The sequence below is a fragment of the Trichoderma harzianum genome, assembly GCF_003025095.1.
Source record: "Trichoderma harzianum CBS 226.95 unplaced genomic scaffold M431scaffold_2, whole genome shotgun sequence".
NCBI lineage: Eukaryota > Fungi > Ascomycota > Sordariomycetes > Hypocreales > Hypocreaceae > Trichoderma > Trichoderma harzianum.
The window spans coordinates 2,867,275-2,892,209 of NW_020209250.1; the positions used below are offsets into that span (position 1 = coordinate 2,867,275).

At 51.1% G+C, this 24,935-nt stretch overlaps 7 protein-coding genes across 7 annotated transcripts; 4 read left to right on the top strand and 3 right to left on the bottom strand.

Annotated features, from left to right (window-relative positions):
- Positions 1-120: 120 nt before the first annotated feature.
- On the bottom strand, positions 121-1,866 carry M431DRAFT_2093 (hypothetical protein; the record flags this gene model as incomplete). The annotated part of the gene is made up of 4 exons (XM_024913435.1): positions 121-1,144; positions 1,200-1,348; positions 1,423-1,498; positions 1,565-1,866. 4 exons carry the CDS (start codon positions 1,864-1,866, stop codon positions 121-123), a joined length of 1,551 nt encoding a protein of 516 aa, XP_024779174.1.
- An 897-nt stretch (positions 1,867-2,763) lies between these two features.
- M431DRAFT_305164 (hypothetical protein) lies at positions 2,764-8,839 on the top strand. Its single transcript, XM_024914181.1, has 3 exons — positions 2,764-3,136; positions 3,288-8,143; positions 8,201-8,839. Coding segments are annotated over exons 1-3 (5,445 nt in total). The 5' UTR covers positions 2,764-3,135; the 3' UTR covers positions 8,789-8,839.
- A 282-nt stretch (positions 8,840-9,121) lies between these two features.
- M431DRAFT_504429 (hypothetical protein) lies at positions 9,122-9,532 on the top strand. Its single transcript, XM_024918474.1, has 2 exons — positions 9,122-9,142; positions 9,194-9,532. Exon 2 carries the CDS (start codon positions 9,224-9,226, stop codon positions 9,461-9,463), a length of 240 nt encoding a protein of 79 aa, XP_024779176.1. The 5' UTR covers positions 9,122-9,142; positions 9,194-9,223; the 3' UTR covers positions 9,464-9,532.
- Positions 9,533-10,129: 597 nt separating this feature from the next.
- Positions 10,130-12,619, top strand: M431DRAFT_134938 (hypothetical protein). The gene is made up of 2 exons (XM_024912524.1): positions 10,130-10,846; positions 10,920-12,619. Exons 1-2 carry the CDS (start codon positions 10,525-10,527, stop codon positions 12,443-12,445), a joined length of 1,848 nt encoding a protein of 615 aa, XP_024779177.1. The 5' UTR covers positions 10,130-10,524; the 3' UTR covers positions 12,446-12,619.
- Positions 12,620-13,587: 968 nt separating this feature from the next.
- M431DRAFT_76094 (hypothetical protein) lies at positions 13,588-16,062 on the top strand (the record flags this gene model as incomplete). The annotated part of the gene is made up of 6 exons (XM_024922427.1): positions 13,588-13,685; positions 13,985-14,183; positions 14,253-14,668; positions 14,765-14,950; positions 15,035-15,351; positions 15,404-16,062. The coding sequence occupies 6 exons, from the start codon at positions 13,588-13,590 to the stop codon at positions 16,060-16,062; spliced, it is 1,875 nt and encodes a 624-aa protein (XP_024779178.1).
- Positions 16,063-16,350: 288 nt separating this feature from the next.
- On the bottom strand, positions 16,351-18,310 carry M431DRAFT_76018 (hypothetical protein; the record flags this gene model as incomplete). The annotated part of the gene is made up of 5 exons (XM_024922419.1): positions 16,351-16,903; positions 17,003-17,214; positions 17,293-17,614; positions 17,729-17,864; positions 18,025-18,310. The coding sequence occupies 5 exons, from the start codon at positions 18,308-18,310 to the stop codon at positions 16,351-16,353; spliced, it is 1,509 nt and encodes a 502-aa protein (XP_024779179.1).
- A 529-nt stretch (positions 18,311-18,839) lies between these two features.
- On the bottom strand, positions 18,840-24,657 carry M431DRAFT_527980 (hypothetical protein). The gene is made up of 3 exons (XM_024920727.1): positions 24,208-24,657; positions 19,985-24,125; positions 18,840-19,918 (listed from the first exon to the last, which is right to left on the bottom strand). Exons 1-3 carry the CDS (start codon positions 24,582-24,584, stop codon positions 19,013-19,015), a joined length of 5,424 nt encoding a protein of 1,807 aa, XP_024779180.1. The 5' UTR covers positions 24,585-24,657; the 3' UTR covers positions 18,840-19,012.
- Positions 24,658-24,935: the final 278 nt, after the last annotated feature.

Consider the following 24,935-nt stretch of genomic DNA (forward strand, 5'->3'; position numbering starts at 1 on the left):
TGTGCGCTCCCAAGGCTAGTTTGCCGGAGCATCTCTACTACGATTCCCCAACACGTTTGTGATGACGAGTCATGTTGGCTTTTATTCTGCTTTATTTGTTTGATTCTAATTATTCACCTTCTATACCAAGCTCACGCTGTCCATGCAACCGTACCCTGCCGCAACGCCTCCCTCTTCACTCTGGTCTCCCTTGGAACGGAGCAGATATCCTGCACCCTTGTTGTGGAGTATCTCGCCGGTGCCCTGGTTCCAGAGACAAGTACCGTATATGCCCAACTCGCATATGATGCCGCCCTCCTCTAGGTGGCCGTTGCGAAGGATGATGTTTGAAACGGGAGGCGGTACAATGAGTTCCATAAGAATGTATGCGCTCCAGTGGGATTCTGGCAGCGTCTTGAGGAACTCTGGGATGGCACTGCGGTAGATGTTGTTGCCTCCACCCTCTCGCTGGGGCTTGAGAACGTATGCCCTGCAGAGCTCGGGATCCTGGGCCTTCTTGCGTGCTTCTAGACCGGCTTCGGATGTGTCCATGGGGTAAATGTTGGTAAAGGTTTTCCAGAGCTCGGCTGCGGCCGGGGTGCTGTCGTCGATGAATTTGCTGAGGACAGATGGCGCAGATGATGGCCGGGGAGTAGCGAGCACTTGCTGGACCTTTTTCGTACCGGCGAGCTGGGTGAGGATGCTGGGGCACTTGATCGCACCAGATCGCTCTAGGTGGTATCTGGCGTCCCAGGCCGTTTGATCAGGGTAGTCATTGGTGTGGTAACCAGATCGCATATAGATGACGGCTACTTCGAAGACCTTGGAGGGATCACGTGGAAGATGATAGAGGAGCTGGCGCTTCGGGCTGTCGGCAAGGGTGGTGTGCTTGAGAATGTCGGCAATGGCAAGTCTGAAAACTGGTATCGTTGGTGATGACTGAGTGACTTGGTACTCTAGATGGCGTTGATCAAAGATGTTGCGCTCGCCACCCTGGACCAGGAAGATGACGCACTTGGCGTAACCTAGTTCTGATTTGGGGTATGCGTGGAAGGCGGCTTGGATACCGCCGGCCAGGCCCTGGATGCTTTGGTTGTCGGGAAGGTTGAGTGAGTTGGGTGCCAAGGCGTTTTGGAGTAGGGGGTACTCGGTATCAGCAAGGAATCTATGGGCGAAGTTTAGCTTCTGTGATCATATCAAAGAATCAGGTATGAACTGACTTGTGTAGTTTTGAGGTAAAAGCTGAGAGACCACCGAATGATGCGGCAATGGTGTTGAATTCAACTTGCTTCGCTTGGACGGAAGGGAGAGACGTTGAGCTATCTTGGTGAACCATGTAGTCTGATCTAAACAGACCCAAGGACAGAGGCTGGAGGCACGGGTGATGAATGAGTATGACGTTCATAGATAGGAATTAATTTCAAAATGCAATATAGTAGATACCTGAGTGTAGCCCTCAGCCTTGACCTTGAGATGAACATCCCACAGGTTGCGGATGAAGTCGTCACCATCTATGACCCTAAGCAGATTATGTTAGTCTGATGAAGCTCATAAAAGAGATAAGATGTCTATTGCTGCTGCTCACTCCTTGACTGTTTGCTCCAGAAATGCCTCGTCACGACTCACGGCCGCATACAGCTCATTGTAAGTCTGCTGCACTGCTTGGCCCTGCTCGAAGCACTTCTTCGGGAATGGACTGGGGAAGAGAGTGACGGGGACGTTGACGGCCGTGATGCCCGCTGGATCTGCCTCAGTTGGAACAACCGTGGGGGGTGACCGAACAGCGAGGCCATTGGCAATGGCCCAGTCCTTGACCACCTCGACGAGAGCATTCTTCTCAGTCTCTTTTAGTGGTGGGGGGAATGCCCCGCTCGTGAGAGAAGCCATGACGGCTGGGAATGAGACGAGGCGGGTAGGAGGCCTCGTTGGCGAGGAGAAAACTGGCTAGTTGGAGGTTGTTGGGCCTGGATAACGGCCGGCAGTTTTGGTGAAGAAGTTTCAAGTGTGGTTGTTGGTTGTGTAATAGTTGCGCATGTCTTTGGATAGGCTGAGCGGATGGGACGTTGATGCTAGGGCGCGATGTCGCTGAGTGGCTTATTAATTGCGTCTTTGAATTTTTTTCTTCTTCGCTCTTCCAGAGAGTAGAGAGGCATCACGATGAATTTGGATCAGCATTCTACAGAATTCATTATATGAGCTTATAATTATTACATATGTATAGAAAAATCATAATAATTAACCCTATATACGCTGTTCTTCCTTCTGGACTCTTCAATATGCCTATCTGTCTGTTCTGTCGTTGGATCCCAGCTGCAAAAAAGATGCCTTGTCCAGACGCAGCGCAACCCAGTGCCCGCCTCGGCCCCCGCGATCGCCTATCAGCTCCCCCAACTAGGCGCCAGTCCCCTGTAAACCACGTTTGTCTGAGACCCTAGACTACTAGCCGCCTCCCTAGCAGTTCCCGCTTTGGCACTACCGCCATGGCTGAGACGCCCTGACACCGGACCGTCATCTTTTTAAGCTTTGGTGGGCTGAGGCCGGTATGAAAAAGAATTCGAAGAAAAAGAGAGAAAAAAACCAAACAACAGCACAGATATAAAGCGCCCGGCCGCGCTCGTGGCAGCTGGGCATATACAAGGAGAAGAGTTGATCCGCTGCGTCTGTGGTTTGCTCATTCGAGAGTCACGTGAGAGCGTGCTGTGAATCGTTCTCTTTTCTCAACCAACAAACTCGAGCCAACGCGTATCGACCCTGCACAGATGCGATCACCACAGCAAACAAACTTATGAGCACGCAGCCCGCATCTGGTCATTAGTAGTCTGTGCAGGGCTGCATTTCTTTGTTCTTGTTGTTTTCTGGGAAGATTCCTAGAATTGTTTGCGGTTCTTTTACTTTCTATTTGCTTTTCTCGCAGATCAAGTGAGGGCACGGGCCATTCAATATTCCTCTTCCTCACAACCTCAGATATCAAGCACGCTCCCACCTCTTATCATTTCTATCCGTCTCTTTCCCTCTCATCATCTCTCCCTTTAATCATCTCTCTTTAATCTTCTTCTCGACTGTTTTGACCTGTTTCAAGGATTCCTTCCCCTCTTCACAAAACCGTCATCTCTCTGTTCTAATGCACACGCTGCTTTCAGCGGGAGAAATCCTAGTAGTGAGTTGGCTCTCTATTTCCTATACCACAATCTTTGTTTACATCACATTCAACCTTGGTTGAAACCTTGCTCTTCTTTCTATTTGAAGATGAAATGACTAGCAAATCTTGCTCAGGCTTACGAGATGTGACTGGCTAACACACTTGATAGTGGATTCATTCGCATTGACAGCACCCGTGGCCCTGATGGGTACTACGACCCAGGATGATCCGTTCTACTGGGACCCAGATACTCTCTCAATGGAATTATGTTCTCAATGCCATCTATGGGTCAGAAATCCGGCTGCGTTGGCCGCGAAACTAGCTACTGAAGACATCGATGGAAGAACACTACTCACCTACGAGCTTCTTTTTGGAAGGAGAGAGCTGCAGGAAGCTCTCGGCATAACCACTGCGCGCAGCAAGGCAGGTTTAGCAGAGGCCATCCTTGGTTTTCAAGCGAAAAGTCAAGGTTTTCGTTCGTGGAAGAAAAAATGGCTGAAAGAGAGCCGCGATGCGACCAACCTCGACGAAGAAGGAGGTGACGTCAAAGGCGAGATAGCCAATACACCTCCCGTGAAGCCGTATTCATATGCATCACCAAATTTAGGCCTACATGGCAATCCAGCCAAGCATGAGACAGACCAAGAGGAAGTGATGAATACAAGACATGTTCAAGATGTTACATCCTTCGACAACCTCTTTGCAGAATTTGACGGGGACTGTATCATGCAAACAATGAATGGAGACACAGATCATTGTGTCAAGGCAGACTCTGCATCTGCTCCTCCTCTTAATCTCATTGAAAGCCCGCCGCCTGCTCAGCAAAGCGAAGAACAGCCTTCTAAGCGGAGACGATTAGCGCCAACAAACTTGAGCACGAAACCTCTGGCTGATTCGGATTCACTTGCATTAACGCAAACTGTACCATTAAATTTGGTGGGCACAATTGAGAAACAAAGCAATAATGACGAGCGTCCCGCTACAGGAATTCCTCCTGTTTATGCCTACCTAGGCGAAAAAGGCCGCCATCGACAAACTGTGCTATCTCATGTTGATTCTCCTGACGTCCCTCACATCAGTCATGTCAAGGGCGGATTTGCCGTCGTGTCTTCAAAATACACGATACCTCCTGGGAAAAGGCTTGTCACCAACAGCATCATACGAAGGCAATTGATCAAAAACTCCAAAAAGGAAGCGGCACTCAAACGGGGTGATGCTGTTGTTAGATCCCCGACCCCTTCTAATAGAAGCGAGTCTGTAGTTGATCTTGACGACTTGCCGGATTCTTGGGATGAAGAGACGCAGCGAGAAATCGATGAAGAGAATGCAGAGACTGCTGCAAGGGAGCGTGAACAGGCCCGCCAATTCTCCACAGAGCGTGTGGGATCCATTTTGAAGGAAGAGATGGCTGCCATGGAAGCTATATGGAAAGAAACAAAGCTGCCTAAATACAATCTCAAAGCCCACCAAATCTGGAAAAAGTCTAGGCGAGGAGAGAGGACTAAAGAGAAGATATTTAAGGCGCGCAGAGAAGTTTCGCGTTATGAAACGCGAATAAAGAAGCTTTATGCCGAAATACTCGACAACACTTGGCAAACAGAGCGCGAGGTCCGAACACAAGCAAGTGTCATGGAGCAGAGTTTGAGCGACAAGCTGTATCACACATGGCTGCTTGAGCTTCTGGAGCAGCGCGAAGCTCCGCCTAAACCCTCGGATATGCCGAAGCCGAAGCCAAAATTATCTATCGCAAAGACTCCCATGGATCCTTTCGACGATGAAGTGCTGACTAGTTCTGATGAAGATGAATTCGTTGTACCTGATGAAGAGGAATTCCTTGTGCCTCCTGATGGCGATGAAGATGAATTCATTGTGCCTGATGATGGCGATGAAGATGACTTGTTCATGGCCGACAGAGAGCCTTTTGAAGATGTTCCCCAATCACTACCATTTCGGCCAAGTCACATACCATCTGATATTGAATCTGACATGGTCATCGATCTTACGCTTCTGGAGTCTGATGAACAAATCACAGACAGTAAATCGGCGATACAATACATTGATCTGACATCTCCGGTTAAACGTGAAGTGCGAGAAGCTGGTGTCATCGCAGAAAAGTCATTGCTAGCAATCGTTTTGCCCGAAGAGGTACCGCCTATGGATCATCTGGGAAGCCTACAGACCATCGGTGAACATTCTCCAAGGCACTGGGCAAAGCAGAAAGATCGTTGGAGATTGGTTCTCTGTCTGCTATGGAAGCTTCCACAAACTCGCCGTGAATGGATTCTTCGACTAATGCAAGACAATACAGCAGAAGATGCTTGGCAGGCCTCGATACACTCCCACCAAACGAATCCTCTTGCCCAAGAGTCTGATATTGGAAAAGAAGAGACAACGACCGTTGCATTTGATGTCACAAAACTCTTCTTGAGCTGCACGCGGTGCCGTCAATGCATAGATAAGCGAGTCGTGGCTTTGGACAAGACAGACAAGAACAGAATCAATCGCGCAAAGGCTTTCTTCTCTACTTTCCATGCGTTTATCAAAGAGTGGGCGCCCCAATTCCCACAGAGCAACCAAATTTACAGAACCGATGCCTTTGACGACGAAATAGGGCTAGACGAAGCTGATGAGCATCAGCTTGGCGTTACCGATACGCCCTCAAAGGTGCGCAAACACGTGGTCAAAGAAATTATCCAAAATAAAGAGGGCGTTGCTCTTCGAGAACGAGAGATGAAACGTGCTGCAGAGATTGAGGCTCGCCGAGAGAAAGTGCGAGCTACTCTGGCAAACTCAAACGCTCTCTCTGTGGATAAGTCTCGAGTCATTATAAACGAAAGCAAGGAGGACGATCAACCATTCATTTATGTGAATGATGATATCGGACAGCGCATAAAGGATCATCAGATCAATGGAGTGCGGTTTCTGTGGGACCAAATTGTCCTCGACGCAAAGGAGCGAAAGACTCGCCAGGGCTGTCTCCTCGCTCACACCATGGGCCTGGGGAAAACGATGCAAGTCATCACATTTCTGGTAGCTGTGACCGAGGCTGCAAACTCAGATGATGAATCTGTGCGTTCACAGGTTCCCCAAGAGCTCAGAAAGTCGCAGTCACTTATCCTATGCCCCGCTGGCCTGGTTGATAACTGGCTCGACGAGATATTGATGTGGTCGCCCAGAGGCTTACTCGGCAATGTGTTCAAAGTCGAGTCAGCTCAGAAAGTGGATGAACGCATGTCAATTATCAAGACCTGGGAGCGAGATGGCGGAGTGTTGGTTGTTGGGCACAAATTGTTTGAACGGTCAAAAAACGACATGCGGGAGATACTTACACAGTCGCCCAACATGGTGATATGTGACGAGGCCCATGTGATGAAGAATCCGGAATCGAATATTCACCGAGCTTGCCAGGAATTTCGCACTAGAAGCCGAATTGCCTTGACCGGCTCGCCGCTGTCCAACAATGTCGAAGAGTACTATTGGATGATCAACTGGGTGGCGCCGAATTTCCTCGGCCCTGAACAAGAATTTCGAGACATATACGGCAACCCAATCCATTGCGGCCTGTGGCATGACAGTACAAGGGAAGAAAAACGAAAAGCCCTGAAAATGCTGGAAGTATTGAAGCTCAATGTAGCACCCAAAGTGCAACGAGCCACCACTCAGAGTGTCAAACATGAGCTGCCTGCCAAGTACGAATTCGTCCTATTCGTTGAGCCAACCCCCACTCAGAAACTACTCTACAACCTCTACTTGGCCGAAATGGCGCCGTATTTGGCGGACTCGAAACAGGCAAAGGTATTTGGCGCCACAGATCACCTCAGGCTCATCTGCAATCATCCTCGTTGCTTCAGGCAAAAGGTGTTGGAAATGTCATCCAAGGCAGATGTGCCAGGATCATCAAGGACACCAGCAGCGGCACAGTTGAAAGAACCCGACGAAAACGAAGACGACACAGACGACGATTGCATTGCTAAGACCAAAGCTCCGGCGATAACCTTTCCCCAGAGTATGATTTCTAGTGTTCTTAAGGAGACAAGCAAGGCTGATAATGCCAATCCTGCTCTGTCACGAAAAGTTGAGCTTCTTCTGATGATTCTGGATGAAGCACGTGCCATAGGAGACAAGGTCCTCGTATTTAGCCAATCCCTACTTACGTTGGATTATCTCGAAAACTTGTTCAAGGAGCAGAGGCGTACGGTATGTCGCCTAGACGGTTCCACGGCCGCATTCAAGCGGCAGGAGCAGATCAAAGCTTTCAATACTGGAAAGCAAGAGATCTATCTTATTTCCACAGGGGCTGGTGGCGTTGGTCTTAACATTTACGGTGCCAACCGTGTTGTCATCTTCGATTTCAAGTGGAATCCGGTGACAGAGCAACAAGCGGTGGGACGAGCCTACCGATTTGGGCAAGAAAAGACGGTATACGTCTATCAGTTTGTCGTTTCAGGAGCTTTTGAGGAGGCATTGCAAAACAAGACTGTTTTCAAGATGCAACTCGCGTCACGCGTGGTAGACAAGAAGAAACCCGTTAGCTGGGGAAAGCGAGTAGGGGAGTTGCTTCAGCCAATAAAACCGAAGCCAGCCAAGGACCTCGGAGTCTTAAAAGGTCGAGACAGAATACTGGACAAGCTCATCGAGCATGCTCAACCTGGAGGTACCATTCGCGAAATCATCTCGACAGATACATTTGAAGAAGAAGATCCCACCAATGAACTGACAGCTGAAGAGCGAAAAGACGCCCAAGAGCTGCACGACTTGGAGCGGATGAGGCACACCAACCCTGAGAAGTACAGGATGATGCTGGACCAGAAACAAAGAGCAGAACAGATTCGAGCGATGGCTGAAGCCGCCAGGCCCTCTAGGGTTGATATGGCCGCTGTCAACGCACGCTTGATGGAGGACTTGTATATACCACAGTTGAGTCCGTCATCGGGCCTTGCTCATGACGATACAGCGGCATCAAACATAAACACTATGCCGGTTACGCAAACACAGGCAGATGGTGTCATGCCACTTGGCCCTCAAGTAAGTGATGCGAGATCCTTCATCACCAAGAGCCCATGACTAATACCTAGAGCAAAGGCGCACATGCCGCAGTTTTCGTCGTCAGCCCCGTTACCAATGACCGGGGCAAACACACATATCCTGAAATCTAATGCTCCATCTATCTTTCCAATAACGCCATCGAATGGTGCAGCAAGGGAAATGGGACAAGCAGTAGGATCAACGTCAACAGTTGCGGCACTTGCGACTAACACAGGGGCATCGTTGTTCAGCCAGCCTCGAAGTCATGCTAAGGTCGATTTCGAGAAAGAGTTGGCTAAAATGATAGAAGCTCATTCAGAAATCAAAGATAATCCGCCTGACGTAGCAAGAATGCTTACCGAGGGGATTACCGTGGCCCAAAAAGCACAGGGCCATGGGTTTCTCCCAGACGACGCTCGATGGCGCCTCCTGCTGAGCCATATACGAAATAATCGCCGGTTTATGCTTGCGATAGTATTGGGCCATTGCACTCCAACATACCTAGCAACAGCGCCGGAAGAGGAAATCCAAAATAGGATCGCAATTATGAACGGTCATTCGGAGAAGGACTTTTTGGCCCAATTGAGACGGGTATTTGAGACACCTGACCCAAGTGTAGGTTTGTCATTATTTTCTTCCTATTGATGTTTTCCTCCTGGCCGTGTTTGATATCCTCTCTTGTGCTTACACCGGGGTTTAACAGAACTTGAACAATATCCATCGGCCGATGCCACATTCGGCTCGAGCTACCGAAGATGCGCAGGTAATGCGGCGAGCAGCCGATAAAAGGACGGAGCGTCGCTTTCGGCTACCTCAACGGGCAAACAATGCACTCCACCAGCCCAATGGCCAAAATCTTTAAGAAATAAACGTGCGCATATGATACAATACTGAGGACGGTGAGGCGGGTTCATTCCGGTGTTTGCGGCATTTATGCGGCGGAGTGCGGCGTTTGGGCGGCTAAAACTTTTTAAGCCTCTTTTTCTTTCTTTTTTTCTTCTTGTGCTCCTTTTAGTCTCATGTCAGTCTATGTAAAATCGAGATACCCACCAATGCTCCATACGGAGTATAACGGCGAGAATGCGGGTGTTGCTTGGCCTTGTGGTTTGGCGTTTTTTCTTCTTCTCTATCAGGGATGGTATTCGATTCTACCAAGTTCATTACAGACCTCTAGAGCAGCACGGGATGGGATTTTTGGACTCTCTCTATTTACCGCTAGCTAATAGGACAGGAGAAGATGATATATATGTAGGAAATGGAGATTGTGCTGCATGGGCAGCCAAGGCGATTTTAGTGGATGTATGCGGTCTAGAACAGTAGAAATCGTACGAAGGACTGGGAGAATCAGTCCATAAAGTGAGCAATTTGAGTCATTGGCAATGGGGAATTGATGCAGAGCATTTGGACTTGACAAGTGAGAATTACACATCTGAAGCACTAATAACGGCTGAGCAAGTAAAGGACAGCGCTGTAATGCATGTAGCCCGTAGTCGGGCAACGAGAATGACGACAAGGTTGTCTGCACTCCGTAAAACCGGAGAATATAAGACTAACGACAGACAAAAAGGGCTCAATTCTTTTCCCAACTGCCATGGCCCTAACCGGAGATCCGAAGATGCAGGGCATTGGAAGGTCGGCCAATCAGCAGCGAGACAATGTCAGACGACCCGAGGGACGCCGAGGCGAGCGGGTTGGTCTGACGGCTGACTGGCTGGGATGCACGCGCTATAACGGGCGGGTTTTGCAGGGGCTTCTAGAAGTTGCAGCGAGCGAGAGGCCGGAATCGCCAGAGGCGTAAATGGCAGCTGAGAGGGCGTATTTGGGGCGTACTGTGTACTGTGCAGTATTGGATGTATGTTGGGGGACTCCGGCATTCGGAAAGTGAAGCTGTGGGGTGGTGTCGTATTAGTGAGTCTTGAGTCTGAGACTGTCTGGGAATAGATATTGGCGCTGTCCCCGAGCCTCGGATGGACGAGTTTCCATTGTCTTCCACTTTTCTGCATCTTCTATTTCTTCTTCCTTTTTCCTCCACTCGCATCGACTGGACAAGTATCTTCATTTTCTCCCTTTTTCTTGCAAGCAATTGCAGGGACTCGAGGTGTAGTGCAACCGCTTTGTGCTTTGTGCTTGTGGACAGACAAATCTGGAAAGGCGACCTGACACGGGGTTTCTGTGGCTGGACTATTCCTCCGCTTTTTCGTCTCACCACTGACTAAACACCACGGGCTTTTTTTTTTTCTCTTTTCTCTTCCCCAGCTTCCTCAATTATTGCCACGCTTACTTTGCAACATTGAACCTGGAACAACCCGAATTCTAGGCTTCTCCCATCATCAATCTTGCAAACCAGCGAACCTCTGATCAACACCAACAACTTCTTCGCCATGGATAGCGTCCTGCGTCAATCCAAGGCCATGTGCCCGTTCCTGAAGTCGGCATCGCCCGCGACCCTGCGTGCCATGTCGACGGTGGCTCGCCCCAAGGCCTCGCCATTGGGCGGCACCATGTCCAAGCTGCAGCTGTATGCGCATCGCTGCCCCGTCATGGGCAAGGCCATGGCTGTTCAATCGTCCAAGTACGGCGCTGCGGCGGGCATTCGTGCCTTTTCGGCGCAGACCAAGACCACCGGCAAGGCTAGGCTTCACACGAGCCGTAACCAGGAGGCCCGGGCTGTGGAGAGCCCAATTCTCGAGGGACGCAAGAATGGTGAGTTTATCTTGAAGTTTATTATTGTTATTGTGAATCAATTTCAACTGACATGTTTTTCTTTTTGCTACAGCGCCGCCTCCTCCTCCCGGCGTGGCAGCCCGCAAGGATGCGCCGCCGGTCACCGTGACTCCGTCCGTCTTCAGCTCGACCGGCAAGTTTTCCTATGAAGATTTCTACCAGTCCGAACTGGACAAGAAGCACAAGGACAAATCGTATCGTTACTTTAACAACATCAATCGTCTCGCCAAGGAGTTCCCGGTTGCCCACATGGCCAGTAAGGAGGACAAGGTGACCGTCTGGTGTGCCAACGACTACCTCGGCATGGGTGGAAACCAGCACGTTCTCAACACCATGCATGAGGCTCTGGAGAAGTATGGTGCCGGTGCTGGAGGCACTAGAAATATTTCCGGACACAACAAGCATGCCGTTGAATTGGAGCAGACGCTGGCCAAGCTCCACGCCACCGAGTCGGCGCTTGTCTTCAGCTCCTGCTATGTTGCCAACGATGCCACTCTGGCTACCCTTGGCAGCAAACTTCCAGACTGTGTTATCCTGTCTGACAGCTTAAACCACGCTTCCATGATCCAGGGTATCCGCCATTCCGGAACCAAGAAGATTGTGTTCAAGCACAATGACATTGCAGATCTCGAGGCCAAGCTGGCGTCGCTACCTCTGCACGTCCCCAAGATTATCGCTTTCGAGTCCGTTTACAGCATGTGCGGTTCCATTGGACCGATTGAGGAAATTTGCAATCTGGCTGAAAAGTATGGCGCTCTCACCTTTTTGGATGAAGTTCACGCCGTCGGCATGTATGGCCCAACCGGCGCTGGTGTCGCCGAGCACCTGGATTGGGAGGCTCATGCCAACGGCAGGCCTCGCGGAACCATCATGGACCGCATTGACATTTTCACCGGAACTCTTGCCAAGGCCTACGGATGCGTTGGTGGCTACATTGCTGGCAGCGCCAAGTTTGTCGACATGATTCGATCGCTCGCTCCCGGTTTCATCTTCACCTCGACTCTGCCACCGGCGACAATGGCCGGCGCCAGGGCTTCTATCGAGTACCAGATGGCCTATGATGGCGACCGTCGCCTGCAGCAGCTCCACACTCGCGCCGTCAAGGAGGAGCTCAACGCCCGCGACATTCCCGTCATTCCTAACCCGTCTCACATTATTCCCATCCTGGTCGGCAACGCTGGTTTGGCCAAGGCGGCCTCGGATCTCCTCCTCCAGGACTACAAGATCTACGTCCAGGCCATTAACTACCCCACCGTCCCCGTTGGCCAGGAGCGTCTCCGAGTCACTCCTACCCCCGGCCACAACAAGGAGCTCCGCGAGAAGCTCGTGACTGCTCTTGACGAGATCTGGACCCGCCTTGATATCAAGCGCACTTCGCAATGGGCTGCCGAGGGCGGTTTCATTGGCGTCGGCGAACCGGACAACGTCCAGGAGCCTCTGTGGACTGATAAGCTGCTGGGTATCGAGCAGGCCACGCAGGAGGCCAAGGCCGCCGGTGTTCCTGAAAATGGCATCACCGAGGCTCTGCTCGCCCGCGAGGAAAACAACGTCAACCGCGTGATGGACGTCTCGGCTTAAATGACTGAGTAGTACCGCCATGCCATGGCCGCGGCTTGCCTCGAGCCAGCTGCAAATCAAGTTCCTTTCTCTATATAGCCACATTTTTGATGACACTTTTTTTTTTATGCTCCCACGACAGCTAAAGCTGCATATAAGATGGGTTGACGAATACAATAAGTTTTTTGGCGTCGTATACGATGCCGCCTATAACCTTTCTCGTGCCTCTCTGCATTGTGCCTTGTGTGTCTGTGTTTGTGTATGTGTCTATCTATATCTCTCTCTTGTGATGACGTACCTTGTCTTACTCCGTGTACTCGTATCGTCTTGGATCGGAACTAACGCCCTGTGTAAATGAAATCTGTAATTGACATTTTCCAGTTGGCCAATAAGACGCCCATGATTGCAAACTGCGTCATTCCCACATGCTGCATGTTGGCTGTCACTTTTGCCATGGAATGTCTCGCAGCTGCAACAACTGTACGAGTACAGTGCCCGTTCTCCCCATCTGGCCTAGCACCTCCCGGAGCTGGAAAAATGTCTCGGATGCCCCAGCCCAGCCGCAACCCGCGGAACGTCAGCCCCACAAATTCCGAGACGGACGTCCGGTGCAATTTCAACTCCGACTCTCCGTCTCTCAGGCACTTCATGGAGCCCTTCTCTGGATCTGTTCCGTTTCTGCAGAAGCCCCCCCCGAATGAATGAAGATTCCCTTTCCTCTCTCTCTCTCTCTCGTACATTGGCATTCTTTTGTTTTTTTCTTCTCTCTGCTTGTTTTGTTGGGACGTGTGCTGACTTGGATGAATGGCTGCCTGTTTCGATTCCCCGTGCTAAAAATTCACACCACCACCCAACTTACCTTTTTGTTTTTGGTGTCTTTCTCTTTCGTCTGTCTCCCTTATCACTTATCAACGATACTACTACTTTCTCTCCGTGATATCAAAGGACGGAGCAACTCCACGCGGCGAGCTTACGGAGCAAAGGCCATCTACGGCTCCGTAACTAACTTAAAGACCTAGTACTTGCACCGGGGATTTCCAATACCTTGTGTGTAAATCCAAAAAGTACAAGCGAACCAGCCCTCCACAAAATAATAGAGAAGAGAGAACCTCGGCATCAAGCATCAAGAAAAAGACCCTACCGTCCCGGCCCAGCCCCCGGCGATGGAGCTCACTAATAAAGGTCCGAAGGCTTGCACGACATGTGCAAAGGCCAAGGCGCGGTGCATTCCCGGCCCGGAGAGGAGCAGCAAGTGTGAAAGGTATGTGAGAGCTCTCTTGCATTTGAGTCTGCCCGTGGTGGTGCTTTGTATTTGTATTCCTCCGGAGCCCGATCCCCTCCCCGGGAGATGCGTGCATGCGTGGGGTGTTTGTTGTTCCCTCCTCTTCGGAGGGACCCGGGGACGGGATTTTCTTTTTTGGTTGTCAGTGCGGCTCCGGAGGGACATTCCCTATCCTATCTCTCTTTGGGCCTGGTTGGCTTTTCTGTTGTTTACGTTATTGCTGTGTTACGGCAGGGACATTGGTTTATTAATACGTTTGCCTGTGTTGTTGTTGTTAGGTGCCAGAGACTAAACAAGGAATGCGTCTCGCAGCGGCCCGCCCCGCCCCGAGCCAAAAAGGCGCCGAAGAGATCCAGGGTGGCCGAGCTGGAGAAGCGATTGGACGAGCTGTCGTCGCAGTTTGTCGATGGAGTCGTTGCTGTAAACCCCAGCAGGCCCAAGCAGCCGTCGTCGTCGTTGTCGACGGGGCCGGAGTCGGTGTCGACCTCATCGACCAATGGCCAGTCGCTCACTGAACGGCCCCACGGACAGGGACAGCGTCCGCAGCGGCGGCAGAAGACCAAATGTGATAGCATTGTCACGTTTGAGTATCTGTTCCCGTCGCCGAGGTCAGAGAGTGCCGAGGCTTCGGGGTGGAGCTCCGAGGCCGGGAGTAACGACTATGTTAAGGTTGATCGGCTGTGGCCCGATGCGGCGGAGGCGGAGGCTTTGCTGCTTCAGTTTCATGATACGCATGCGCCCTTGGCACCGTTTGTGGTTGTGCCGAAGCATTTGACGGCGGCGGAGCTGCGTCGACAGAGGCCGTTTTTGTGGAGCGTGGTGATGATGGTGAGCTGCTTCGTTGATGGGCCGAGACAGCATCGGTTGGGAAAGGAGGTGATGACTGAGCTGGGGAGGTTAATGGTGATGGAAGGGAGTAAGAGACTTGAGACTCTACAGGGTCTGTTGCTGATAATCGGCTGGTGAGTAAACTCCTTTTTTCCATCGCGGCCAATGATTTGCTGCAATCCTCTTGCTTCAGGATATAGCGATGCTAATGGTAGATTCACCCAAATTAGGCACAACTTTGCTTTGAGGAGTGCACAGTTGACCAATCTACTCTTCCTCGCAAGATCGATGAGTGTAAATACAGCCAACACCGGATGCCTATGTGGCGCCACCGGCCCTACCAGCAAAGACGAGATCAGATGGGGAGAACTGGAATACGCACGAGCATACGTGGGGACATACTACGTCAACGCCATGTAAGTTCAGCAACCCTTGGACGACGGAAGATCAGCTTCCAAATCAATTGCTTTTCTCATTTTTCTAACGATGATACTGCACAGCGTCTTCAACACGAACAAAAAGGCAGATGCTTTTATAAACACTTCACAACTGGACAATTTCTGCAACATGCTTACTTCGCCAGGAGAATATCCCTCTGATATATACTTGGCGAAGCTGGTCAAGATACAGATGCTGTCGCAGTCAATATCTATGGCCATGACGTTTGATCCTACGCAGCCGCAGCCGATGCAGCTGCCCCTGACGATGGTGATACAGACGTTTCAGGAGCAGATTGATGCATATCGGGCATCGTTACCAGCTCATCTTGTTGATAATGGCAAGTTCTTTTCATTCCCTTTCTCTTATTCTTTTAACAGTACCCCTTCCGCATAATATTTCCATGAATAAACATTCTAACTTCTTCATAGGCACCATCCAATGCCACATGGCCATATCAGAAATTCTCCTCGCCGACATGTCCATCTCCGACTCCCACTGCTCCTCAGTCGGCCTCCCACTCGAAGACCGCATCCAACTCCTCTGGTCCTGCCTCCGTGCCCTCCGCCGCTTCTACACCGCCCACGCAGCCGTCAAGTGCTGCGACCTCAGCGACAAGGAGCAGCGCAACTTCCTCGGCCTCAACGCCTCGGATCTCGCCTACGCCATCATCACGGGCATCAAAATGCTCATCATACGGCTTCCCGGGTGGGACCCCAGGTATATCGTCTCCGAGCTGGGCATCAGGGAGATGCTGGATCGGGAGGTTGAGGTCGTGGGCGCGGTCGTAGCGCGGAGGGAGAGCGATCGTTGGATGGAGGAGGATCCGTTAGATAGGATGTACAAATTGTTAAAATACGGTAGGGATTTGGTGGATTTGCAGCTGCAGAAATTGGGGATGGAGATGGATGTGAGGAGCAGTAGTGATTCTGCGTCTTTGTCGCCGCCGTCTGTGGTGAATAAGAGGGAGGATGGGCCGGGGTGGATGATGATGGGGATGGAGGATTTGGATGATGACTTGTGGCAGAGCTTTATGAATGATACGGCGTGGAGCTTGAATGGGGAGCCGATGGTGATGGATGCGTTTTAATATGATGTTTTTTGGTTGGCTTGTAAGATTGGGGCATGGCATCAAGAGTTGTGTGGAATATGGATATGGATCGATCTACAGACTGGACAAAGCGGTATCATCAGGCGTTTTGCGTATTGAAGCGAGCAGAAATGGGCATTGGATTATATTAGCGTTTTTGTATTATAGCCCAGCAGGGAACATGCATATCATAGGGTTTCTCTTCTCATAATTATACCTTATGACTTCCTGTCCTCCTTTTATTTGTTTATATGTCAACCACTCTAACTTAATACGTATTTACACTCTTCACTCTACCGCCAGAGCCTCAATCTTGGCCTTTGCTAGCCATGCAACGTCTCCTTTTGCAGTCTCCGTCCGAACAGCACTCAGCTCATCTATAAAAGCCGGCACAAACGTCCCCGGCCCCCTAACATCATCCCTCACAGCCGCCCTCTCCGCCGCAATCTCAAACAAAACCATGCCCGCCACAGCCGCAATCAACGGATCACTCCGAAACGCAGCCTCCATGGCACTAATCGTCGTCCCAAGCGTGCATCCCGTGCCTGTAACCCTGCCCAAAAACTCATGTCCATTGTCCACGCGCAGCGTCCGCACGCCATCACTAACAACATCCGTTGTGCCAGTCAGCACGACGACGGCGCCGGTGCTGCGAGCGACTGATTTGGCGAGGGAGGCGCGCTGGGGGATGGTCAGGGAGGAGGCGGAGTCGACGCCGCGCTGGGTGACGGCGGCGCCGTAGACGGTCTGGATTTCGCCTTCGTTGCCCTTGATGACAGTGAATTTGCCGGAGGAGAGGAGCGTTTTGACGGCGTTGCGGCGGATGGAGGTTGCTCCGGCGCTGTAGACGTGTGATGTTAGCATTAGGATCAAATTGATATGTCATATGAAGTGAAGTTGAATAGGGGGAAGGGGGAGGGGGAAGAGTTATGATACATACCCAACAGGATCGAGCACGACGGGTCCTCCAACGGCGTTATATGCTTGCAGTGCCTGGATATGGTTCTTCAGGCCTTCAGGCGTCACAGTGCCCATGTTGATGACGAGGGCGCCTCCCAGCTTGGCCAGGTCAGCGGCCTCTTCGGCGTAGTTGGCCATGATGGGGCTTCCGCCAACAGCAAGAGCGACATTGGCGGCGAAATTTTGCACGACCTAAGCATGAATACAGTCAATCAATCATGTCTCTATAACTTCTTTCTGGCACTTCATCCATCAAAATCAGAGACTCACCAGGTTAGTCATGTTATGAGACAACGGCGTCGAAGCGGCCACAGCCTTGATGACATCCGGAACCCGGCCGGCGACGACCTTTCCCAGCAAATCCCGGGCCGCTGCCGCAGGGTCCGCAGCGGCGACAATGGCGCTGACGACGGCGATGCCATCGAGGCTCTTTGCGGGGGCGGCGCTGGACTCGGCCAGCACGGAGGTGGCGTTGGAGCCGTTGATGCCGCCGATGCAGACGGTTGGGATGGAGGAGTGGCCGGCGGAGGAGAGGCCGAGCAGGATGGAGCGGATGCCGCCGGGGCCGATGATGGATTTTGTGTCTTTTTTGCTGTGTAATATGTCATTCGGTTGTTATACATATGTGTGTGTATGTATAGTAGTTATCATGTTTTGATATAAGGGGGGAGAGAAGGGGAGAGTTCTCGTGAGACAACTGACTTACGTTGAAGTGGCGTAGACGGTGCCCAGGCCGAGATAATCGGCGCCGGCTTCACATGCCTTGAGGGCTTCTTGGATGGAGCTGGCTGTGACGCCAATGATTTTGTCAGGGCCCAGCAGTTTTCGAGCTTCTTCGTATGCTGTTTGTTTTTTGAGTCATAGCGGTTAGCTTTTCTTGTTGCTCCATGATATATCTACACCAAACTGAAAACAATTTTGAGTCTCAACAAGATAAGTTCCTTCATCTCATGCTTATCAACAATATAAAATAAGTAAAACAAGAATAAAATAAAGACTTACCCATATCATCCTGTCCAATATGCACTCCCTCGCAACCAACCTCAACCGCAACGTCCACCCGGTCATTCACCAGCAGCGGCACTCCAAACCGCTTCGTCACCTCGTGCAGTGCCCTCGCCGTCTTCACTGCCGTCTCTCGGTCGCTCAGCTTGTCGCGGTACTGCACAATCGTCACGCCGCCCTGCAGAGCAGCCTCGACGATGCTGGTGAGGTCTTTGTTGCCTAGGATTGCGGGCGTCGAGTCTGTTACCAGGTAGACGCCGTAGTCTACTTTGCCCTTGGCCATTTTGGTGTTTTAATTTATTTGATTGATATTCACAAAAATGTTTTGAGAAGAGCCAAGTCAATATTAAATGTGTGAATGAATGAGAAAGAAATGGTGGTTGTTTTTTTGAGGTGAAAATGTGTTGTGGAAACTGCTCCAGACTCGCAGGGCGTAATTTGATACCCGGGAGGCGGCTATGATCGGACCCATAGGACATGAGCTTTATTATGACGCCATGTTGAAGTAGCTCACCAACAACGGCAAATGGAATTAGAGGATTCATTTTTCTATATGATCAAGGGGGGGGGGGGGAAACCCCCCCAATGAAATAATAATCAACAATCAAGAACAAATTTTGTCGAACTTTTTTTTTTTCCCCGCACGTTTATCTGATCGCTGGCTCAATACTCTAAATTGCCAGATACGATTCCCCTGAGACAATCCTGCTCTAAGAGGTCAATGTTAAGTTGATCAAAATCTATCTCGTACAAGTTTCATACGTTAAACATGCCGGCAGTCACTGATTACTCTCTTGCAATGATTCTAAAATGTAATCTGTATTTTGCGCCAAATGCTGCTGAGATCTGGAAATATACCCATCTAAGCTATTTATATCCACAACACCATATAATTCACATCGACAGCCTTTTTTTATTCCCCCCTTGCGTGACATTTCCTGACACGCCAGTCCACCTTTGTTTCATTATATACTTCCCTCCCAAATTACTGCAACATGGCATCCAGGCTCTCGCCAAGAACGCCCTCAATCTTGACAATCCATCTGTGAGTCTCTCTCTCAACCACCTCGTCGTCATCCTCCTGCAGCTCGCTGATCCTAGGAAGCATCTCATGCAGCATCGAGAGCCATTCCTCGCCGAGTCGGTCCGTCAACGCTTGCTCGCACTTGACAGCCGCCAACCTGATTGCTGCCTTTTCCGATCGAAGATGCTTGAGCAGCGCCGAGTTCAGTTCCTTCTGGTGAGCCTGCGAGTCTGCCGCCGCTGCAAGCTCCACGGTTGTGGGAATTAGGGCCTCATCAACGTTGACCAATGCAGCATGGGCATATTGCTCCATCAGCACAGGGGCAATTGTTCCAAAGTGCGATGGCGCTTGCCAGAAGTCGTCCTGATCATGCTCGAAGCATTTGGCCAGTGTGGTGAGAACGCGGCTCCAAAGCTGTTTTTCGCCGCTAATCTTGACATCGACGCTGCTCAGAATCTTGATGGCATCCTCCAACACGTATGTGGCATAGTTGGTCACAATTGACTTGAGGTTCTCGAAGAATGACTGTAAGAACCCGTAGACACTGTATCGTCGAGCTGCCAACCCAACCTTGTCGTTCTTGGGGAGTCCAGTGCTAGACCATTCGATAAGCTGCACGAAAATAGGTCTGAAAGCGGCATCGTTGAGCTTGTAAATCATCTTCAGCGCCTTGTCGTTCATAGAATCCTCCAGGGCAGTGACACGAGCAAGTGTTGCATCGCTGGTCTCGCCCTTGGCCAGTATCTGCCTTCGCAAGTCGAATGCCTTTAGCAAGATGCTGGACAAAACTCCGGCATTCTTAGTAATGGCAGACTTGGGGTGCTTGTCGATGGCCATTCCCAGCATCTCAATGTACTCAGACGTAGCCTGTGTCCCACAAATTAGTGCCCTGCTCTCTTCTTCAAAACTTGCTTTCTTTTTGTCATATCTTACCGTAAAGCCATTGAATGTGGCGCTCTCCCAGTTCAGGTCCAAGCTTGTAAAGATCTCCTTCGCTTCCAACTTCTTCGCAAGGAACTCGCGGCAGCCAATACGGGCCTCATTTGTTTCCGCATCAAGCTCGGCTTCCGCTGACTTGTTGGAGACCTCCAGGATCCGGCCAATGTAAGTGGAGAGCATGTATGGCAGGTGTTCAGCAAGAGCGCTGATGAATCCGAAGCCGGCCGAGTGAAGCTCTTCATCTCGTGTATCCTCTTGCAAGCTTAGGTTGAGATAGGTAACTGCCTGAGGAATAGCAATGGGCAAAACCGGCACAATGGCGTCTTGCAGCACGTCGACAAGAGAGGTGAGGCACAAGAGAGCCATGATACGAAGCTGCTTCTCGTCTTGGCCAAGGCAGTGCTCTCCAGCAATTGTTGATGCAGCCGCAACCACAGCCTCGATATCCTTCTTGCCATACTTCTCAGCAATCTTATCAACACAGGTGACGGCCGTATGCTTGTAGCGGATATCGCTGGACTCCCGGATCGCCGCCGTAAGCTGTGGTAGGAAGGTGAGCAAGGCTGTCCTTGACGCAGGATCCGTGTTGCTTTCCGATCCCACACGGAGTTCCAACGCGCGAAGGACCTTTTGGCGCAGGTCAAGGTTGGGTCTGTCGAGCAGGCTCTCCACGGCCTTGATAAATTCACCAATTGAAAGGAGGTTCAGTAGGTTAGAAAGTGCATTGCCGCATCGGCTGTGCAGGCTCTTGTTCGATTTGACCGTATCCGCGAGTACCAGTACGTCCTCAAGCAGAGTTGCATAGAGTTGGCGGACCTCTGATGTTTCCATATCATCTCGGTCGGCAAGCTTGCTAATCTGCACCTTGAGCTTTCGGTTTGCCAAAAGACTAGGGAGCACGGAAAGCTGGCGAAGGGCAATCTTCTCAACGTCCTTTTCTTCATCTTCATCACCGCTACCAAGCAGAATAAGCGACAAGGAAGGCTTGGGCTTGAAGAGATCAGAAGTGAGGTCGAGCAATTTGACCAGCGTCTCCAGCTGGATTTCGATGCTGAAATCATTGAGAAGGTCCAAAACAAACTGGAGCAAGTCGTCGTTGAGTTCATAGCGGTCGACAAGCATGCTCACCAGTGTGAATAAAAAGTCCTTGGGTCCCATGGTTTCAACCAGTGCTACGAACAGGCCGTGCCGTCGGTGCACCGGAATATGCTCGTATGCCGTCGTGAAGCTGACTAGAATGTCTGAAGCGCCGGCAACGGGGCTCTTCTGACCTTGGCGTAGCGATTCAATTAGCGGAGGCACGACCTCTTTGATTGTCTGCGCTACGACGTGAGCAGAGTAGTCGTCACTCTGGCGAAGCACCGATGTGCCCATAAAGGTGAAAATAGGCATGACACTGTGAAGCACCAGGTGCGGCGCAATAGTGGCCAGGTTTGCGATCAGCAGCAGCGCGGCGTTCTGGACTACAGGGCTTGATGACTTCTGGATACAGCTCACGAGCAAGTCTCCGTAACCGCCAGAGCTGTCCACCTTGAGATTCTTGTTGGCCTTGTACGCTGGCATCATGGCCAAAAGACTGCGTAGGATCAGGTTCTGCAGGTATCCTAGCTCTGAGCCGACGACAGTCCTAAAGTGTTGAAGCTCGGATAAAGCTGTGAACAGACCGTCCAGCAGCTCAGGATGTGATACAGGATCCGAGCTGTCGACGATTTGCAGAACAAAAGTAACCTTGCGCAGCGCACGGCTCAGTTCGGGAGTAACCTGGGTGTTTAGACCGCGGTTGGCATCGGAAGAGCTTGTTCGCCTTCGCTTGTTGGGAGGAGGCTCGGTAATCATCTTGGTGCCCGTCTGAATCGAGTCCAAGAAGAAGGATAGGATATCTGTCGTCAGGGGCACGGACTTGAGAAGGTCCGCAGCCTCGGCCGGGATGACGGATTCCGTATTGTCGGAAGCAGCCTCTGGTTCTTGAGACAGCTCCAAGAACTGTTCCGCCACCAAAAACTTCATTTCGTCCTTCATCGAAGCCCACATCTTCTTGATTCGAGAGAAAGCCGCCCGAATAAGGCCCGGTCTTTCGTCACTTGCAGTGCCCTTCAGCAGTGTAAACACAAATTCCAACCCGGCAGCGTCGCTGGGAACAATGATGTCAATGAATTGAGAATCCAGGACAGACTTGTCCAGCTGTTGAGAGAGACAGATTTCTGTCGCCTCGGAATCCGTCAAGCTAGCCCAAGATTGCAAAGCAGGCAGAAGAAGTTGTGTTCGTGTGACGTTGGAGACACCGCGGATTTCGTTTAGGGATTTGAGGAGTCTGCTCTTCACAAGTAGTAATGGAGTCGAAACAATGTGAGAGGCGAAGAAGGTTAGTAGCGCCTGTCTGCCGGACTGGGACAGGTGATCTTTCTTGTCCAGAGACGGCTCAGGGGCGAGTTGATATTTGCCGCTCTCGATGGCAGACTTGAGAACGGCAGAGATGTGCTCTGGGTCCATGACGCACTCTTCAACTGCTGGCAGAAGCTGGAGGTGAAGGAATCTGGCGACAACATCTACACCCAGGGCTGCGACATCCTTGGACTTGAGCTTTCCATAGAGAGACTCGGCTCCCCATGCCTTTACTGACTGTTTAGCAAAGGGAGGCTTGTATAGCCCAGCTGCTACGGTGATGAGATCTGCTGCTGCTTGGCGCACTCGCTTGGAAGGGTCACCCAGAGCCGCAACAGTGTAAGGGATAAGGGCCTGGACATCCACCGTAGACCCTTGTGCAGCCTTTAATCTGTTCCGAACCGTATCCAATGCCGCAGCACGCGCCAATGCTGGATATAGTCCGCACCAGATCCTAATAAAGAAGGTAAAGTATGTGCAGTCTGCCAAGGCTGATTCCCGCTTGAGCTTGGGGAACTGGTCAAACTGGCCAAGAAGTTCCGATTTTCGCGGCGTTTGGTCGGAAACGATGGACACAAACAAATCACTGAGGCTAACAAAGGCTGTGTCATCCTCTGTTGAGAGAGATGAAGCAAGAGACTCGGAGATGTTGGCCAACTCGGCGAGGCGTGCCTCAGGGTCCTGTGATTGGGCTTGAGCAGCGGCGTCACCTGCCCCATCTTCTCTCGTGGATTCGGGAAGCTTCCTAGTGCGAAATACGAGGTCCAACTTCATTTCCAGCTCTTCGATATCAAATTTGACCTCGTTAATGACCAGTTGGATAACCTCGCCAGACGATCCAGTGGTTTGAGACAAAGAAATCAGGGTAGATCCGACATCCCTTCTCAGAGAACCGTCCTTGTCGTTTTCGTCGTTGAGCTCGTGAGCCGTTAAGAGCAGCGATTTGAAAATGACAGACACCTGCTTGTCCTTCAAGATGTTGCTGCCCAGAATCGTGGTGATGGTTGCAAGTCCTCGTGAATCGCCCTTCTTTACCAATCGTTCGACCAGCGCCAAGCATAATCCGTTCGCCAACTTATCTACACGACGCTCCTGGCCAATTTCGACGAGAAGGCTACCGATATCTTGCACCTTCATAAGCGCTCTGGTAACTTTGCTGCTCATCTGTTTGGCGGATCGGAACTGAGCAAGGATCGTCAAGCAGACAAGACCGGGTCGAACGGTGTCGGCAGTCCAGCCGTGAACGAGTTGCTGTATCAGCGCCGTAACAGCATTGTCGTGCAGGTCGCCCTTTGAGACGAAAACGGTCACAGCCATGTAGGAGGCAATTTGGAGGTTGGGGACCTTTCTCATGACGAGCGATTCGGCGAAGATGGGGCCCAGTCTGTGCAACAACGCCTGGCTGCTGTCGCTCTGCACCGCAGCTCGGCCAGACTTGGTGCGATCCAGGATTCCACTCACGGCTTCGGTTACGAGCCCGCCCCAAAAGGTGATGAGGGCGGGATACTGATAGCCTTTGCGGCATGATTCGAGAACGTATTCAGACACGGCAGTTACGAAGTCGACGTGGTGGATGGCCTGGTGAACAAAGATGGATCGGGGAGGTGGCGTGAGAGATCGAATATAGGGATCGAGGAATCGGAACTGGCTCGGAATCTTCGGGGGGAGAATGGATAGGAGAGTTGCAAACGCGGTGATGGAATGATATGGCAAAAAGGTCATGAGCAGAATTGACGTATTATCCACATGAACGCTACAGATGGGTAGACAGGTCAGCTAACTCCCGTTCAACTGGAGGGGGGACAGCAATTGCATTGCTTTGGTAATAAACGCACTTGAATCGTCGAACCAGCCACTCAATGGCCTTGATTGCGGGCATCAGTCTCAGCCGACTTCCCACAAGCCTGAGAAAGGCCTCGATGTGACGGTCCAGCTCTTCATTCTCAGCGATTGTGAGCTGGTTTCGATCTTGGTTCTGGCTCTCTTCACTGAATAGTGTTGATTGGAAGGCAGTGAATCGATCGTCCAATTGGCAAAGCTCTTCAAAGCCTTGGTGGCATGTCGCATACAGAGTTTGATAACTCTGGGCGGCTGCAACTCGAGGCTCCCAGATCAGAGACTTTGAATGGGCAGCCTTTTGCGCTTTGATGTCCAAACTCGACTTGGAGTTTGCGGCAACCTGCGCCAGCTGCGCGGCAAGCGAGGTCGCCATTATGTCGAAAGTTGAGGCTCCAGGTCGGAAAACGGACTCGAGGTGGGAGAAAATCAGGAACGCGGCGTTCTTGACTATGGCGCCTTGAAGCCTATTGAACTTTTTTTTTTTTCAAGACCTGGAAGATTGGCGGAGACTTGCTGATAATTTTCTTATCGATAACGCCGCACTAACATGTTGGCTGCAGAATGTACTCCACGTCCAATCACGTGGCTGGTGTCATCCATTTCACCACTAAATTTGGAGCACCAGCGATTACACTAAGACATCCATTGATCCGCGCAGTACGGAGTACATGTGTAGGCTGCCTGTAGTGCTGTGATGAAATTAGCCGTCTGCAACTTTTCTTTT